The sequence below is a fragment of the Mytilus galloprovincialis genome, chromosome 7, assembly GCF_965363235.1.
Source record: "Mytilus galloprovincialis chromosome 7, xbMytGall1.hap1.1, whole genome shotgun sequence".
NCBI lineage: Eukaryota > Metazoa > Mollusca > Bivalvia > Mytilida > Mytilidae > Mytilus > Mytilus galloprovincialis.
In genome coordinates this window covers 45,892,611-45,911,484 of record NC_134844.1, presented here as the reverse complement: position 1 = coordinate 45,911,484, position 18,874 = coordinate 45,892,611, and the positions used below count along the sequence as shown (strand labels likewise).

The 18,874-nt window shown below is 31.8% G+C and overlaps 1 protein-coding gene across 1 annotated transcript; it reads left to right on the top strand.

Annotated features, from left to right (window-relative positions):
• Positions 1-996: 996 nt before the first annotated feature.
• Positions 997-18,190, top strand: LOC143083108 (uncharacterized). The gene is made up of 14 exons (XM_076259340.1): positions 997-1,153; positions 3,654-3,699; positions 4,872-4,904; positions 5,829-5,965; positions 6,834-6,978; positions 7,608-7,733; positions 8,471-8,593; positions 10,710-10,967; positions 11,995-12,118; positions 13,114-14,042; positions 15,643-15,762; positions 16,137-16,167; positions 16,791-16,939; positions 17,972-18,190. Exons 4-14 carry the CDS (start codon positions 5,921-5,923, stop codon positions 18,007-18,009), a joined length of 2,088 nt encoding a protein of 695 aa, XP_076115455.1. The 5' UTR covers positions 997-1,153; positions 3,654-3,699; positions 4,872-4,904; positions 5,829-5,920; the 3' UTR covers positions 18,010-18,190.
• The last annotated feature ends 684 nt before the right edge of the window (positions 18,191-18,874 follow it).

Genomic DNA, 18,874 nt, shown 5'->3' with positions numbered 1-18,874 from the left:
TGCAATAAACTGATTTCTCAGATAGAGTACCCGGATATAAAAGCCCTGAGCTCGGACAGAACGCTGGCGACCAGTTGTCGAATTGTATTACTGGTACCAGTGCAAAAGTCAGGAACACTAAGTCTTGTTTTAGACTTGGCATACCATTGCTGGTTCGTGAAAATTTAACGACTGTGTTCAATCAGTGTGGATTCATTTTTATATCGCTGAAAACTGATTTTCTCGGATTTTGTGTGTAACGTGAAAGTTGAGTTTAATTATTCAATCTAAAGTATACTTTTTCTTAAAGATTGTATGCAGACTTTGGCAAAGTAAATAAATCAAACATCAACGAAATTACAATCCACCCAATCCAAGAAAATTGGTGCCTATAAAAATAGACGAACGCACAGTAAACGATTTGGTGTATTTAATTACCCTTAAACGTGCAACTTTCCTTATTATTCCCGTACATCTTTTTTATGCTGCGTTACCATGCTGACCCAAAAAGTCAAGTTGGATAACAGTCACTTTTTGGAGTTGAATTCTATTATTGAAAAATTAAACTTACACATTATCTTGTTTTCGTGTTTCGATCACGCAATTTTATTTACTGCTCGAGACAATAGTCACGAATATTCATGCACATTTTATACTATATAATTAGGGAAAAACTTCCTTTCCAAGTTATGACACAGTTATGTTTCAACGTAATTAAAATTTTAGTTCTGTTCTTGCAGGTTAGAAATAAAATTATATTGTGATTTTCGAAAAATAACATTTAAAATGAACTTTACGCAAATGTTATCTAAGTTTTATTTTCTTTTTATTAAATTTCTATATAAAAAATAAACTTCTTTTCTGGCTATGAGGACAATAGCTAGTTCATCACCAACAATTTCCCGAATTTAAATCCTTCAGATTTCAAAGGATTTACATTAATTTCAAAGTGGTTTCCATTTTCTCATGCATTGCTCATTTGTACTTGAATCACACCTACCACATGTGACAGTTATTTTTGGGATCCAGTGTAATGCCAAAATTAAATCGGGAAGTAAACAGGAAAATAAAACAGAGAATAATGATAATATTTTATCATCATTACGACTTTTTATGGATACTGTTATAGTAAATGATTTTGGTACGTGAACTGACATTCAACAATATGCACATGGTAAGCTTTACAAACAAATTTGATCAACCTAATTTTTATAAAATCTTTATGTACTTTTTGTCGATGACACAGATAACTTCAAGATAACATGTATTTTAAAATCATCTGCTTTTAAACTATTTGATAAACTAATGCTGTGAGATTAAAATGCTCTAATTTGTTACGATCAATTTTATTGAGTATGTTTCCTACGAATAATTTCTTATGACCCAGGAATAATTGCTCATGATGAAAAGTACCATAGCTTCAAATCAATCAAAATATTTACAAAACCATACTCGAAAATTGTAATGCAAGATTGAAATCATGTCATACTAAAAAAACAAGACTCCTTAACACAAAAAGTTGTATTTAAAAACCTCATTGGTTCAACAGTCATCTTACTTCTATCACAGCTCGTTTGTCGAGTGGTAGTCGAACTACTGTATAACCAGTCCGTCAACACTGAGGTTGTGAGTTAGGATCCTGTATGTGACAGGTGCGCTTTACTTCAATCTTAATTGACAAGGATTGTCAGTTTTCTAATCAAAGGTCATTGGTTCTCTCCAGGCACCCCAGTTCCATTCACCCATAAAAACTGTCCGCCACAAAACAGAACAATATGGCCGACTATGCAAGGGCTGTATAATCAGTCAAGGTCATTAAAACTTTATTATATAGCACAATAGTAGCGTTTATCACCTATCAATCAATCAATCTTTACTACATAATTTTAGCGGGGTTCTTTTTGCTCAACCTGTAAATTTTGTAGACTTCTTATTCATTTCGTCATTTTTTGATTATGTGTTAAGGTTTTTTTTTGTACTATGGAATTTTAGCATTCTATCTGTTTATTAAGTACAGTTATTTGTTATATATCAAGACCATTTTTTAGAACTGTTAAACTTTTTTGTTTTTCTTTTGTCTTTTAAATAATCCAATTATCTGTATAGAAAGAAAGAATCAAAATTTTAATGTGTTTCCCTCAATTTTAGTTTATAACCTGGATTTGATTTTTCCTCAATAGATTTATGAATTTTCGAACAGCGGTAAACTACTGTTGCCTTTATTAATACGTTTATATAATAGATTTCTCCAAAAACACATTTAAAATCATTTTCAGGGATCTCTGATTTTCTTTACCAATATGATGTAGTTAAACTTGTACATTGAAAATTGCCAATGGTACAATTGTCACCTATCAGACCATCTGAGAATGATTGAAGGAACTATGTGTCACTTCAAAAAATGATAAAACTCAATAAAATACAGTCAGTTATAAAACGTCCCAACATAACAATATGTAAAACAAATCAAACAAAGGGCCTGATCCATGACAAAACAAAGATCCTTTTTTTAATGAAAATTTATATTTTTTTTCTTGTAAACAAGAAAACCAGACACATTATTGATTGATTTTGCGTTGCTATATGTCAAGTAGCAAATATTTCATGCATTTTCAGGACTTTCAGACGAATGAAAGCAAACAAATAATGATGATGATTAAAAAAGAAAGAAAGAAAAACATAAACAAATCTTGAAGGATCTTTTTTGGAGGAAGGGTACTTAAAAAGTCGACTAAGTCATAATCATTCAAATGCAAATGCTGAAAAAACCGGACTTCTATCGTTTTTTTGTTTGTTACTGAATGGGGTTAACAGAATAGAGAATGATTGATAAAAAGGGCAAAACAAAACGTTTAGAGAAAAATAGGCCAACCAAATAGAGAATAGAGAATAATGTAGTGTTCAATTAAAAAGATAACAGATTAATTGGCAAAATGGAAAAAGAATGAATGAAAAAATATCTAAAAAAATAATTAAAGAAATAAAAAACCTCAATCTAGATCTTTATGTAAATGTATGTATAGTTTCTATTGATCATGTGATTTAGAGTGAACCAAATGCATTACAGAACTGTACAGAAGGGATGCTGTGTTGTATACGTTTACCACACAGCAATGGTGTTTCTTTACTTTGAAATAAGAATCAACATTGAGATATAAAAAAGATTCAACAATTTCCAACTCTTTGTAGATTAAGTGGTTAAAGACACCTTTACAATAATAAACTCATCATAGTTACCAGGATTTAAATTTTATACAAACCGTTTCATTTATAATATTAGAAACGGACAGTGTAGTGTACTAGTATTCAACCGAAATTCCATAGCTGCCATGTAATTTCACGTAAAAATAGTGTACTTATTTAAACATGTTATCTCGTACCTTTGTACAAAGTATGAAAAATGTATACTAATAAACCCATATATCGACTGGTTGCCAAACAAAACCAATAAAATGTATTTTCTTCCTGTCTTTAGCAAGAATAGACTAATGTTATCTTAAAAGGTATGTATTATAATGTTCGAGATAGCAAGACGTGAAGACTTGTCAATATATTATCATATAATATGTACTTCCCTTCCCGTTTAACTTTCGTAAGTTATATGCAATAGGCTCCTAAAAATTTCCTTTATAAAATTCGAGTGGTTTTTAATCTGTCGTTTCATTTATTTTTAGACCACAGATAAATATTTAAAGATATGGCTTTTAATACTTGGATACCGTAAGTTATATATCTATATATTTTATCTCAATGACATGCTACAAATGATAACCGATATCAACATGTCCGTATTACATAAAAGGATAACACCAATCGATAAGATTACCATATAGTACATTAAATGATAAAGGCAACAGAAGCATACAGTTATTTAAACCTCATGAATCAAAAGAGAGAAAACAAGTTATATCAATCACCGACTCCAAGAAATGGCCCAGATAGCCTGACTTTCTACAGGCACACACTGTGGAAGAGATAAAACCAGTTCTCATGCGCATTTAATCCATAATTAAAAACTCCATGTTCGCCACGGTTAACGATGCAGTCCCCTCTACTCCGTGACCCTTGGCTAGCAAAGATGCGTAAACCTAAAAAAAAACCCGCACAATAGCAAACTTGTACAATTTCACTAAATGAACCAACCCCTAATAGGACGTTTGTTGTAACACTATTGCCGATGAAGAAAAACATAAAACAACATTTCTATGAAAATAAGATCTGAGACAATTGCCAATCACACATCTATTCACTAGGTTTGAATGGAATGAATATAAGCAATTACACATGTATATCGTTTGCAATTGGCTTTTAACCATTTATTTATATTTAGATATAAATAGCTTCGAAATGAGAAATGTTTTGACGATTTCCTCGAAAAAACTCACGGCCTGATTTTAACAAAACAATTTACGAAAATCAAATATGACAAACATACCAACAACAACCTCTGAATAACAGAATATTATGCATTTGGGTTAGTTCTATTGACTACATACAAAATAAAAGGAAGACTAAACTTAAAGTATTATACTTTTTCTCTTCGAGAAACATTATATTACAGAATAGTTTTGATACCGACTACACTTGCAAACAAATATTCCAGATTCTGTGAGATCTGTCAACACGTTATTTATATTATCTTCTGTGTTAATACAAGGCTTCCTTGGCTAAAACAGTCAAACAAGTTGTGAAATGGCCATAGATGATGCAAGAGGACAATCGCCATCTCGAAGAAGAGTTGATAATTACAAAATTGAAATTGTACTTGGCGTAAACTTAACTTTTTATTTCTAGTTTCTCCTTTGACGCCTTAAAAAAGATATGTTATGCTAATTTTAAGTGATACTCGTTCGGTATACTTTCTCTCTATCATAAATTTATTTTTCTTTCAGAAATGTGCATAAAGATTTGTAAGGCGACGAGAGGTATTGTTTGACTTCTACCACAAAATATATTTCAAATGTGAAACATTAATTGTCTTATTCATACGAGAGAAATATGTGTTATATTGTTTTTACTTATTTTTAACCATTCGTTTGCAAAGAGTAAAGTAACAGTGTTTACAATTAAGTTATAAGCTGTTCAAAGAAATGAATTTGATTGTTTTTAAAAGGGTAGACATTTTACACACATTAACATTCGTCGTCTTCCCTTTCTTTTCAAAAATACGTTCATATTTGTTATTTTGAAAACAATATACTAAGCACCGAAAGTAATCTCTATGATATGAATATCACACATCCAAATGCTAAATCATATTTAAAGAAGAACGCTCGTTTGGCTGTGTTGGATGAATACACACGCAGCCATGATGTATCTGAATAAGGTCATTATATAAGTTGTATTGGTTATGTTGACTACCACCGTCTCTGAAACGTCTGAAGGATCAGAAGGTAGAATTCGTATGGGAAAGAGACTGCCTTTTCTGTGGCAGTGTAAATGTTTCCTCCGTTATGTTGGTCGACAAACTTTTCCGATCATGTCTTTTGAAATTATGTTAATTTTTTTGTCCTAAATGTGCAAAACTTGAAATGAGACATTGTATATTTGAAAAAAGGACGTTAAGGAAACAAGAATCATGAATAAAATCAACTCTACGCTGAAGTGACAAATATTCCTCCTTTAACACTTTTAGAATAACGATTGATGATCTTATTTGTACTACTATGAGCAACACAAAATATCAATAATATGTGATTATAAGGTCCACCAAGGTCTGCATGGGTTGTTGTCAATCCGTTGTTTAAAAATCTAATGCATTCTTTCTATCATTCAGTATGATAAAACAAAACCACAATGAATTCAAATATGATATGATGTAGTAGATATATTTGCATTATATTTCACAGCTTATGTTGGATGTTTTTCTGATGATGAATCTCGTTTGTATGATTATCCAAATCCTTCATGGAACCAACCAGACCAGACAATTGACAAATGAATGCGGTTCTGTAAAAGGCGGAATTTTATTTACAGCGGATTAGAGGTAAAAAGATATAAAAGGGAATACCCGCCCTAATTGTAAATTTCTTAATTTGTAAAATGCAACTCCTTAATTAGTAACATGCTATTTCTTAATTAGCAACATGCAATTTCTTAATTTGTAAAATACAATTTCTTAATTTGTAAAATACAATTTCTTAATTTGCAATTTCTAAATTCGTAAAATGCAATATCTTGGTTTGTAATATTTACTTTTCAATTCGTTACATGAACTTCTACATTTCTTAATTTGTGTCAGTGTAATTGCAACCCACCTGCCAGTCAATCAGAAGTTTCGTTTCTAAAGAGAAGCTACAAGTTACAAGTTTTACAAGTGAAGAGGAAAATATTGCCACAATATGCCGCACTAATTACTGTTGATAATTACAAAATTAAAGTTGGAAATTTCAAGATAAAAGTGGATTAATTTAAGATAAAGTTTATAATTCCAAGATTAAAATTGATGATTCCAAGATTAAAATTGATATTTCCAAAATTTAAGTCGACATTAAAAAAAATAATTAAAAATTATGGCCCTAATACGCTTCCTTAAAAACAGATTGTAGAATGTTTTTTTTCTTGATTTTCTTGTATTTGAAAATAATTGTCCTGTAGAAAACTGAAATTACAACAACGAAAGGTGATTTCAAGATGTTTTAAACTAAATAACAAACAACAAAATTTAAAACAAGCACTGACCCTGTAAACCTATTTTTGGCAGCAAGAGCTACTTTAAAGTTCGTAGGTAATAAACATCTTCCTATGAGTTTGACAGTATAAATATTCATATTTTGTTAAGTTAGAATATTATTCTATTTGGCTTAACATATATAATCTAATTAATGTTCACAATTTAATATTATTATATAAAGTTTAAGACGCATTGCTTCTGTGGCAGTGATGACCCAAGAAAGATTTCAGGTTATTTTAAGCGAAGTGAAAGTGATTGTACTCTGCCTTGTGGTGGACAAAGTCGAGAATCATGCGGTGGACCATGGCGGTTATCAATTTATAAAGGTATGGAATGTTAAATGCAATAAGCCTGGCTATACACACTTTTTCTCCGGTAAAGTGTAATGCAGTATATCATATACTATTTTATCATTTTACGCGTACTCCCGTTTATCATGGGGATATTTATCAGAAAAACAACAATAACTTTGGACAAAATGTCGCCAAATAAAATAAAGTACACAGGTAAATGAAAATAATTTTGTTGTAAGGTATACAGTAATGGAATACAGAAATGTTCTTTAAAAAATAAAATAATTTTGTAGTTCATAGCATGAGAAAAGAAGTGCAAATTTATAGTCATACCAAACACTTATCAAAACCGGTGTATATAACACTAAGTAACAAATCATTAGATAACAAAAAAAGTTACAAATTTTATCAATAGGTCTATTTAATACGAAAGTACGACTGAGAGTACTCGCAGTAACTAAAAGCTAGTTAAAGTTTCAATAACCTTAAATAATAACAAATCATACATCAGAGACGAAAATAAACTAAAACACATCCCAGGAATATAGTAATCAATGTCATGGACAGTCAAAGAAGGCATGACCTGTTCAAATGTAGGCTATCAGTTTATATTTAACGACATCGTGGTATAAATGTACTTGTAATACTGTGAAAACTAATAGATTGCAGCGTTTTACAACCTTATCCACCACATTGTGCTGACATCGACTGTACTACTAGCAGTAACAAATGGTGTGTCAGATGTACTGACAGTTTGTACTACAAATTAATAGGATATAACTGTAGAGGTAAGGTTTCCATAAGTTTAAGCAGACAATCGGGATTTTTCAATAGATTTTATGAGCAATCACAAAATTAATGCGATAATTTTTCTATAATATATGACACACATTTTCAGTGAATTGACAATCATATTTCATCACAACTTTACTTTTATTTTTATTTGCCGAAAACACTAATCAATAATATAATTTAAGAAGGCAACCGATGTGGCGACTCCTATAAACAAGGGTTGTTATATGGTATCTTTAACAAATCAACGTTCTATGAACAAATTAAGAACACAATGTGCCAAATTCAATTCGAATATGCAATGAATCAATTTACAATCCTATTTTTTCAATAACGACTGACCACAAAATTATATGACACAGCAACAGAAAGATTGGTATCTGATATATATATATATATATATATATATATATATATATATATATATATATATACAACTCGTCTAAACATCAACCCAACAATGTTGGTTTGATGTTTAGACGAGTTGTATATACATTATGTACACAGCCATGTATCACCATCATTGATGGCGATCCGATGGATACATCTGTTGTAGAGTTGTCACTGACTCAGACGTACTTATATGCAGTGCAGGCGATTTGGTGACACGATATCACAGTAGCATGGGTTCGAATCCCGGCGAGGGAAGAACCAAAAATTTGCGAAAGGAAATTTACAAATCTAACATTGTTGGGTTGATGTTTAGACGAGTTGTATATATATGTATTTGTAGATAAATGCTCCACTAGAAATCGTTGGTGTTGGCCTGGAAGTTGTGGGAATGAAATTGCGTCCAACTGTAACTGCATGAATGGATTCAAAACAGTTAAAAGCGAATTAACCGCTAATTGTCAACGTAAGCATTCAATGTATGAATATATTTTTAATAAAAAGTGATGACAATGATTGCTATTTTTATATGATGTTCTTACCTACCATAAACAAAGTAGAAAAGACATCCACGTTTATAGTTTTATCCAATTGTTAGAGGTTGTTACGTATAATGTATCACTTTCATGACAATTCTTTAACACTGAATGCTTAATAGTTAGCTTAAAATATCAATGAATGTTCAGGACGAGAACAAATTAACAATAATAATAACAATACAGACCGTCGGGGATAAAGGTCTGGCGAATTTTGTCTGGCAAGCAAGATATATCGAATATGGACAGAAATTGCCTTGCATCATTCCACCTAGGTACCCATCAAAGTGTTCTTTAAACGTTCTTAGTAAGCAAATAGCGTGGTAATTTCTTTACATAACACGGCATCGGATGTAATATCCAAAATTGTGACCGTACGCAGCTGCATTTTAATACGTCCTGCACAGTCAAACAGACAACCCATGTTGTTAAGGGAAGGGGAAAACCAAGAGAAACTATAACATTTCTATTTCCAGTTACCCATGGAACCGTTTTACTACGTAAATTCACATTGCGATAAGACGTGTCACGGTACTTGTCTATCCCAAATTCATGTATTTGGTTTTGATGTTATATTTGTTTTTCTCGTGGGATTTTGTCTGATGCTTGGTCCGTTTCAGTGTGTGTTACATTGTAGTGGTGTATCGTTGTTCTCCTCTTATATTTAATGCGTTTCCCTCATTCTTAGTTTGTTACCCCGGTTTTGTTTTTTGTCCATGGATTTATGAGTTTGAACAGCGGTATACTACTGTTGCCTTTATTTACTATATCAACATCTGCATTTGTTTTTGATAGATAAAAAGTGCCCTCCATGTATATTTTCTTCATCAGATGCATATCTCATATTTTTCACCAAGTGTACAAGAAGATAGTTTTTCCCTTTCTTTCGTGGTACTTTTGTGCTTGCCGAAACTTATATACCCTTTATACCCTTTGAAAGGACGACTGCAATGTCCTTTCAGGTGTTGAATATATTTTGTAAATGTCTTGATAGCGATAAATTTATTGTAAAAATAAGTTCCGATAGTTAATCTTGACCATCTTTCATGCAATAAGATGTTCGATAAAGGTATTTGTAAATAATACCAGTTGGAGTAGAACAAACTCACATTAACATGTTATGTTTGTTGTTGTTGGTCTCAATATGTTTTTTACTCGTAGCAGTCACATGTTTTTAACTTGATTCTTTCTTATATTATTTATGATTCGAGATTGTTCCTGCTACAATTTTCTGCAATACATTAAGGAATAAAGGATGTTGACAAATGTTTCAATTCTAAGCAAAATGGACCGAAAGATAATTTGACAGTTTCTATGCATGTGTGCAACGCGAAATACAGAGCAGTACTTAACTGTCGCTAGTTCTCAAAGCCTCTTTCCGTACACACTTTTAAAAGTCACTAGATTGAAGTGTCAAAATTTCTAGATGGTACACTGCTTTTTTAAACTTTCGTGGGAGATCAATTCAAAAATTATTGCGATGTTTTTTTGCGACAGGATTATGCGGTGTTGACATGATAATCAACCATATGGCCATTTTTATAAATTTACTGTCTTCAAATAAAATGAATTATTCGAAATGCTAAGGATGTTCTTATCCCAGGCATAGATTACCGTAGCCGTATTTGGCACAACGTTTTTGAATGTTGGGTCCTCATTGCTATTCAACTTTATACTTGTTTGGCTTTTTAATTATTTTGATCTGAGGGTCAGTGATGACTCTAATAAAGACGAAACGCCCGTCTTGCGTAAAATAATTATAAACCTGGTACCTTTAATAACAATTATAATCCCAGTAATTTAAACTCGAAATTTGATTTTTTTATATATATTAAACAGGGTTTTTCTCAATATCGCAAAAAATAAAACAGTATTGTAGTATAAAATCACAAAATCGCAATAATAAATATACGCAATGATTTTCGTATGTCTTCCAATATTAAACGCGTAACTATAACTGGAGTAACAAAGTTAAAAAAAAATAATTTAATTTTACTCATACCTTTTGTCTATATGATACTTGATCTTATTGATATTCTTTTCCAGCGATCATAAAACCTACAATAAATTATTGTCAAATAACAGCAGTTGCAAAAGATGGCTCTAAAAGTTATTCAAATGGTGGTGCAGTTCAATGTATTATGCAAAAAGACTTCTATGGGAGATTTCAAGTGGATCGTTTTAAAATCAATTTTCAGGCAGTTTTCAAAGTACAAGTAACTATTTCAAGGCCACATTTCATCTCCAGGGAACTTTTTGGTATTACTGATGTTGAAATCTCAATGAAGAAGATAACAGTTTCAGGTCAGTTAAGAATTCTGTAGAGTATATTATAAGTACTTGTCATTTGGAACGCAAAACATTTTAAAATCAAGGATGCATAAATACATGAAAAATAAGGAGCAATAGACGGAATAGTAAATGACAAGTGTTATATTAATAAAAATAACCAACAAAGTATACTACATCGGACTCGGACTTCTCTTCAACTGAGTTTTACGGTGCGTATTGTTGTACGTTTGTTTTTTCTACATTGGCTAGAGGTATAGGAGAAGGGTTGAGTTATCAAAAACATGTTTAACCCCACCGCATTGTTGCGCCTGTCCCAAGTCAGGAGCTTCTGGCCTTTGTTAGTCTTGTATGCTTTTTAATATCAGTTTCTTGTGTATAATTCGGAGTTTAGTGTGACGTCCATTATCAATGAACTAGTATATATATTTGTTTAGGGTCCACCTAAAGGACGCCTTCGGGTGCGGTAGATTCTCGCTGCAATGAAGCCCTATTGGTGGCCTTCGGCTTTTGTCCTCTCTATGGTCGGGTTGGTGTCTCTTTGACACATTCTCAATTTTAAAATTCATGTATGGTCGATTAAAAAAAACCTATATCACTGCCAACTGCTTATGATATATATAAATATATAACATAAACTATTCAAAAGACCCTCATAAACTACAATCATAAGACAATACTTGAACAAATCTAAGTAAATTATACGATATGCATTTAAGGAAAAACATCAAAAGATTAGCAAGGTGATAAAACCATGCACCATGGATGTAGCAATCATTGTTATTTTTTATAAAGTTTTCTAATGCATATTATTGAAAAAATACCTATATGGTCCAAATACTCATATGGTCTGGCCAGTTGATGACCAAACGAGTATATACTCATATGGTCCGACCATAGGTGTACGATCGGACCATACGCGTATGGTCGGACCATATGAGTATACGCATATGGATACACATATGGTCATGACCATACGCGTATGGTCCAAATACTCATATGGTCCGGAACATATGCAAAACACAACTTGTCTCATTTATAGGAAACCAAAAAGATTTAGGTACTACAAGATATAAATCTGATTCTTCATCAAGATATCCCCAACCAGTCTATGAAAATGACAATGCAACAATATTTGTACAGGAATCATTGCAAAATGGAGAAAGGTAGAGTAACATTTAGTATCAAAACTGCATGTTTAAATTCAATGTTACTGATGAGTCTTCTGTAGACGAAACGCGCGTTTGACGAACTAAATTGTAATCCTGGTACCTTTGATAACCAATTAAATATTGTAATTTGTACAGAGACATATTTCCCTTTTTACTGATTTAACCAATAAAACTTAAAGATGCAAACATTATCTATCTTAATTTCACACAGAATTTGAAAAGTAAAAGTTCTAAAAGAGGGACGAAAGATACCAGAGGGACAGTCAAACTAATAAATCAAAAATAAACTGACAACACCATGGCTAAAAATGAAAAAGACAAACAGACAAACAATAGTACACATGACACACCATAGAAAACTAAAGAATAAGCCACACGAACCCCACCAAAAACTAGGGGTGATCTCAGGTGCTCCGGAAGGGTAAGCAGATCCTGCTCCACATGTGGCACCCGTCGTGTTGCTTATGTGATAACAAATCCGGTAAATAGTCTAATTCGGTAGGTCACATTCATGAAAGGGAAGGGGATTGTCGTTACGACGTAAGGAACATATCCGATATCATTTGTGAAAGGGTTAATCCATAACGGTCAACCAACTCGTGATGGCGTCCGTAAAATGTACGAAGGGATGTTTTCAAATTCACCATTTCGAACTCTTGGTTTAATAGCTTCCTTGTGAGCACCAACCCTCTATCAAGAAAATCTTGATAGGAAATACAATCACCGGAATATCGTATCAATTGGGAGATATATACCTCGTATGCAGGTGCTGCTGGAATGTTGCTACTTAGAAATGGAAAGTTCACAATTGGAAAGCTGCAATCATCTCTGTTTTCGTAAAGTGTCAGAAAAAAAATTAATCTTCAAAATCTAAATTTTATGCTATACAAAACTGCATCTAATTGCCATATAGATTTTTCTTTTTCTTTAATAATGTTGCATTTGACATCTTTGGCACAGTCATGAATTTTTTTTAACTGATGTTATAGGATATGTCTCACATTTCGTGTCCAAGCTGGTGGATATTTTGTTTCGAAAGATCTTACAACAAACACAGAAAGACAAGTTCCTTACGATAAAATTGAGACGTCTCATACATTATGCTACATTTATGATAACATTCCTCCAAAACACTGTGCAGAAGACCATTCTTGTAGAGGTGAACCACTTATACTGTCGAGAAGATTATTATCGTTTAGAAATATAACTGTCCAGTTTAACGGATGGATGGATCCAGACATGAACATTGGATCAGGAATAGAAATCTATGAAATCGCTGTTTATGAGGTTGAACATATATCTTCAGCGATCCAGGGCAGAGACAACAATGTTATCCAAATCTTAAATATATATCCATCTGACAATAGTACATCTGTAAATGTAGAATTACCACCGAAAACTCCAATGTTGTATGTTGTATTACTGACCGTGAAGGATAAAGCTAAGAATATTAGACGAGCTAGAAGAATTGTTTTGTATGATAATTCGTCGGTGATTGTTGTGAGCTCTGATGATTCATTTAACATCACCGAGGTCATGAACCATAATAAATCTTCAAAATTGTGCATCTCTTGGCAGGAAAGGTTTTACAACAACAAATTTGTGTTGAATAACTTTCTTGCTCCAATAACACCAGAGGTCGCTTCTACATCAGTAAAAGGAATTTACGACCAGGAGATAGGATTGTTACTTATAAATGGAACCGAAAACGTAAATGGATTGACAGCTTTTTATTTCACATTCATAAGAAATAATGAACAGATTTATACGGGAAAACTTCAAGACATTTCGCACCAATCAGTCTGTCTTACATCTGAAATAAAACACGGTGACATCATTACCTTCCATCTTAAAATAGAGGATATAATGAATCATACCTTAAATGATAGTGTCACAGTCTACATCAAACATATAACAGGTAATGTATACTAGCATCAAATATCTTTCTGTGTCGGAATGAAAGTTTGTTATTAAATTGTAGTTGAAAATATTTTCATGGTTTTCTGAATATCAACTTTGCTATTAAAAACAATCAAACAACGAAATGTTATATTAATTGTATACTTGTCGATCAAATAATAAAAAAAGTTTTGAATCGTTTGTTTAAAAAAACGTGCTGATAAGTTAAAAGTACATAGAGGTACAATTCAGTTTCGTATTGATTAAAACTCATATGTCAAGTATAGTATATGATAATAGCATATACATGATGAAGTTGAACCTTTGTTTTTAACATTTATATCCCAGCAAAACGTTGTAATTAAATTCGATATAGCTGAACAAAAATTCATTCATAATGAATATTTACTCTGTAAGTATTTGATAGAGGCGAGTTATGTCTTGTTATATTTGACTTTCTGAACTTCTCTACGTTCTCATGTTGTGTCAGTTAACGTGAGTGATTTCTTCTTATATTTGACTTTTTAATCACCACCTTGTAAATGTTTCGATATTTTGTCAAAACATGTGTGGGTAGTCTTGTGAAATTTATTTCTCTATTCTCCATTTTGTCAACGTTATGATGTATTTACAGCACACGTGAGTTTTGTTTTGTTGTATATATATATATATATGACTATTTAAACCTCATTTTATCTATGTTATAATGTTTTGTCGTTAGTAATCATGAGTTATGTCTTTCAATATTTACATTTTATTCTCCATTTTGTCTATGTTAAGGTCAGCAATATTAGCAGATATTAAGACTGTGTAGTGTTGATAATGTAATATTTGACTTTCTTAACTCCATTTTGTCTACCTTGTCATGGTTTGTCAATACGTGATAGTCATGACTTGTAATGTTTAACCTTTTAACCTCCTTTTGTCTTTGCTAGAATGTATTGTCAGCACACATGCTTACATATGAACATAACGCTGCATTTCTCTGCCATTGTTTAAATCTGCTATAATTGCACATCGAATACAACAATTGAATGCCTATTTTTTTGCTGATTTGAATTACATTTTTAATTCATATGATTTTGTGAAAGTTAAAGCAATTACAGAATGAAATATAACTCTTGATGTTTTCAAGCTTAGAATATACAAGAAAAATGTTGGGGAATAAGATTACAATCGAAAAGTTCAATAGAAAACTATGATTTAATTTACGCAGAAGATGACAGGTTGTTTTCTGGCGTTACCGACCATTGTTTCGTTGATAAATTCTCCATACATGTATATTCCTTTTACTTCTGGAACCTATAAAAAGAAATATCACAAAAATACTGAGCTCCGAGGAAAATTCAAAAAGGAAAGTTCCTAATCAAACTGTAAAATCAAAAGCTCAAGCACATCAATTTCAAACGAATGGATAATAACTGTCATATTCCTGACTTGGTACAGGCATTTTCTGATGTAAAATACGTTGTAATAAGAAATATTATAATCATAATAGAAAAATAACAGATGAGACAGCGTTTAACACAACCAAGCATTATTCAAATAGAGATAAAATATTGACTGAAAAAAAAAATACTTGCTTTGTGCATGTTATAATGTATCTTATATATTTCAAGTAACCCAGACAAAGGAGACATCACATGATCAAATTATAGGTATTGTAACTGGAGGAATTCTATCTGTAGTTATAGTTTTGTTATTGATAATTGTGATCGTACAACATAAGAGGTTAACAGGTAAGTTATACTACAAAATATATCTTTATATTAAATAGGAAAAAGAGGTGAGTCAAACAAATATGAAAATACTAAAATATTGTTACACTTCTTTCATTAATTATTTCAAACTGAAAGATTAGAAAAACAACCAATGTTTGTAACATTCGTCTTGTTTAAACATAAGGAATACTTTAAATTTTTTTGACGTAAGACAATGTTTTGAATGATACATAACAAGAAAATTATTTCCATTCAGTCTTTATTTTCTTTATATTCTTAAACATTCATGAAATGTTTTTCCATAATGAATCCTTTATGGAGGTATGGAATATCGAAACTATAAGTATAAATGACAGTGACATCAATCTTGTTTCTTCTGTTTTTTGTTTCAGATAAAAAAGCAACAGCAACTAGTCATGACCGGTATGTTTATTTCTAAACTTTTTTCTAAACAGTGTCTGCAATGTGTTTAAAGCTTAACAAAAGGAAATCGAAAAAGACGCACACAAACCGTATGATTACAAAATGTAAACAATGTGGTAAAAAACCCGACGCATTATTACTATTGATTAAAAAAATCATAATATCATGCTGGCTGGAGTATTTCAAAGAATACTCTTATGTGAATGATTTGCTCTCTTTGATGAAAACCGTAAAATGACCAATTACTGCTTACGTTCACGTCTTTTAATCGCTTGTTGATAGTTGTCTCAATGAATTTTTTTGCAGTATAAAGACTTATCTGGCAAAGCTGGTAACAGATAATCAAAAGGAACTGATGCTTACGACAAACTGCGAAATCAAACAACTGGTAGAAAACCATTTGGCTAATTACATCTTCCACATATACTATTCATCATTAACCATTAGAGTTAAATAAAAATAAATTTATCTGAACACAGGAACTGCGCAAATTATGGTGTATAATACTTCTCCTGTTGAAATCACACCATTTAGAAAATAAAAGTAGATATTAGAAGGTGTGGTCTTTTTGTCAATAGGACAACTCTCCATCCTAGTCACAACTTGTAATACATATTTTGTAGATATAAAGAAACATATGAATCACCTGGGACCAAAGAAAGACAATCAAATGTTTACGACGATGTCAGTCCAGAAGCATCAAACTCAATCTATGAATCTATTCGTTTAAAGCCAAAATCCACAATTCACGAAATTTTTGACAAGGAAAACGGTATTAAAAGATATTCTAAGATATATATTTGGTGATAAAGAAGGAAAGATACAGTGTAATATTCATATTTCCTAACAGATATAAACATTAATAAAAAAACCAGTGAAATTCTACTGCGAATACCAAATTGAGGCGGGAGTTATAAACAGGATTAAATATCATGAACCGAAGTAAAAATGACAACGCCATATCAAAAATAATAAAATTAAAAAAAAAACACGACGAAAAGACAAATATTAAAACAAACCAACACAATAGGAAACTTACGATGAGTATAACAAACACCAGGGGGATCGCAGATGCTCATGAAGGGTACCAGATACTATAATTGATATGGTTCGCTACTGACCCCAAACTGACCCCAAACGGATCCATAGAGGGTTTATAAAATCCTTAAGGGGTGAGTCCACAGGCCGATTTTTCTTTGGTCTTAATTCATACTCTATGGTCCGTAAAGGAAAGTAATGAACCGCATAACGAATTTATCGCACGCGGTACTTTTTCTGCTGCGTTTTGTAGCAAAATAAACAATGAATCTCAACAACATCAATAGATGACGTCACCATTAACAGTAGACATGACGTCATTAACCCCCTATGAAATTTATCAACCCCTACGCATCCTTAGGGGGTCACCACGTTACGGCTTTAAACCAATCATAACGTGATAATTTAGCTGCGGGAATGTTAAAACTGTACAACATAACAAATATATAATGTCCAAGTTCATTGAAATCTCAAGATATAATATCTTAGTTGCCAGACATCTTAGACATGATAACGCGTATACATACTCAAGTTATAACATTAATGGCCTCAATTAATATTTAAAAATCAAGCAACTTTAGAAACTATTGCGAGTATTATAAAACACACAACTCATTTTATAGTTGTAACAGCATATACGGTAAGGAAATGAGTTTGCAACCACAATTTCTATATTTGTTTTGTCTTGTGCATACTCAAATATTTCGAATGAAAATTTACAATTATGAAATGGACATATATGTCAACTGTACATTTGTTTTGACAGGTGGACACACGTCAATGTATGTGAATCAAGAGTTTTAGAAACAGATTGTTCATGGAGTTTATCAGTGCGATTATCATGATTGGAATAGTTTTAACAATGGATCAGAAATAAGAACCACTAGATTATTAAAATCTACAGTCCAGTTGGATAGGCAATACAATTTCTATAAAAATATTATGTACAACGAAATAAATAAAATGGCATATGGGAGATAGTTAATTTCTGTTCTGGTAAGCAGTATGGATACTGGAACAGGGACCCAATTAATTGCTCCATTGAAACGTATTGAAAATCATAGTAAATAAATGGGGTCCTGTTCAATTAATAATTTTGATAGCCACCTTGGGACTTCTGGTTCATGTTTGGCATTTGTTTTGAAGTGTCTAAGTACAATCTCAGTGCCTCATGACCAGCATTCCGTTGCAAAATTTAGTTTTTATTGACAACAGGGTCAGTCTGTTTACTTCCGTGGAAGAATAAAGGCTAGAATTTAGGCAATTTACTCTATGTACTGACCAGAATACATATAAACCAATTATTGTTTTTACAGAAATTCAAACTAGAAAGCCTACCCTTTCAAATAAATCTACATTGAGTTACAGAACTAGTGTAATAATAACACTACACAATTTTAAACAAAAGTTATATATTTTTTTTAAGAACTACATTTGTGGGTACCGGACTGGTTGCCGTAACTGGGATCCTATTCCTGTCGAATAATGTTCGACACATATTATGACAATTTCTAGACTTATTTCAATGTATCCCTAATTATGTATTTTTCTTTTTCAAACACTCAATATAGCAATCAACAGGTAATGCAAACGTAAAATGGTATCAAAAGCAATTGATACTTCATCAACGTTATCACTACAACTTGCTCTCTTCATTATCCTTACCATA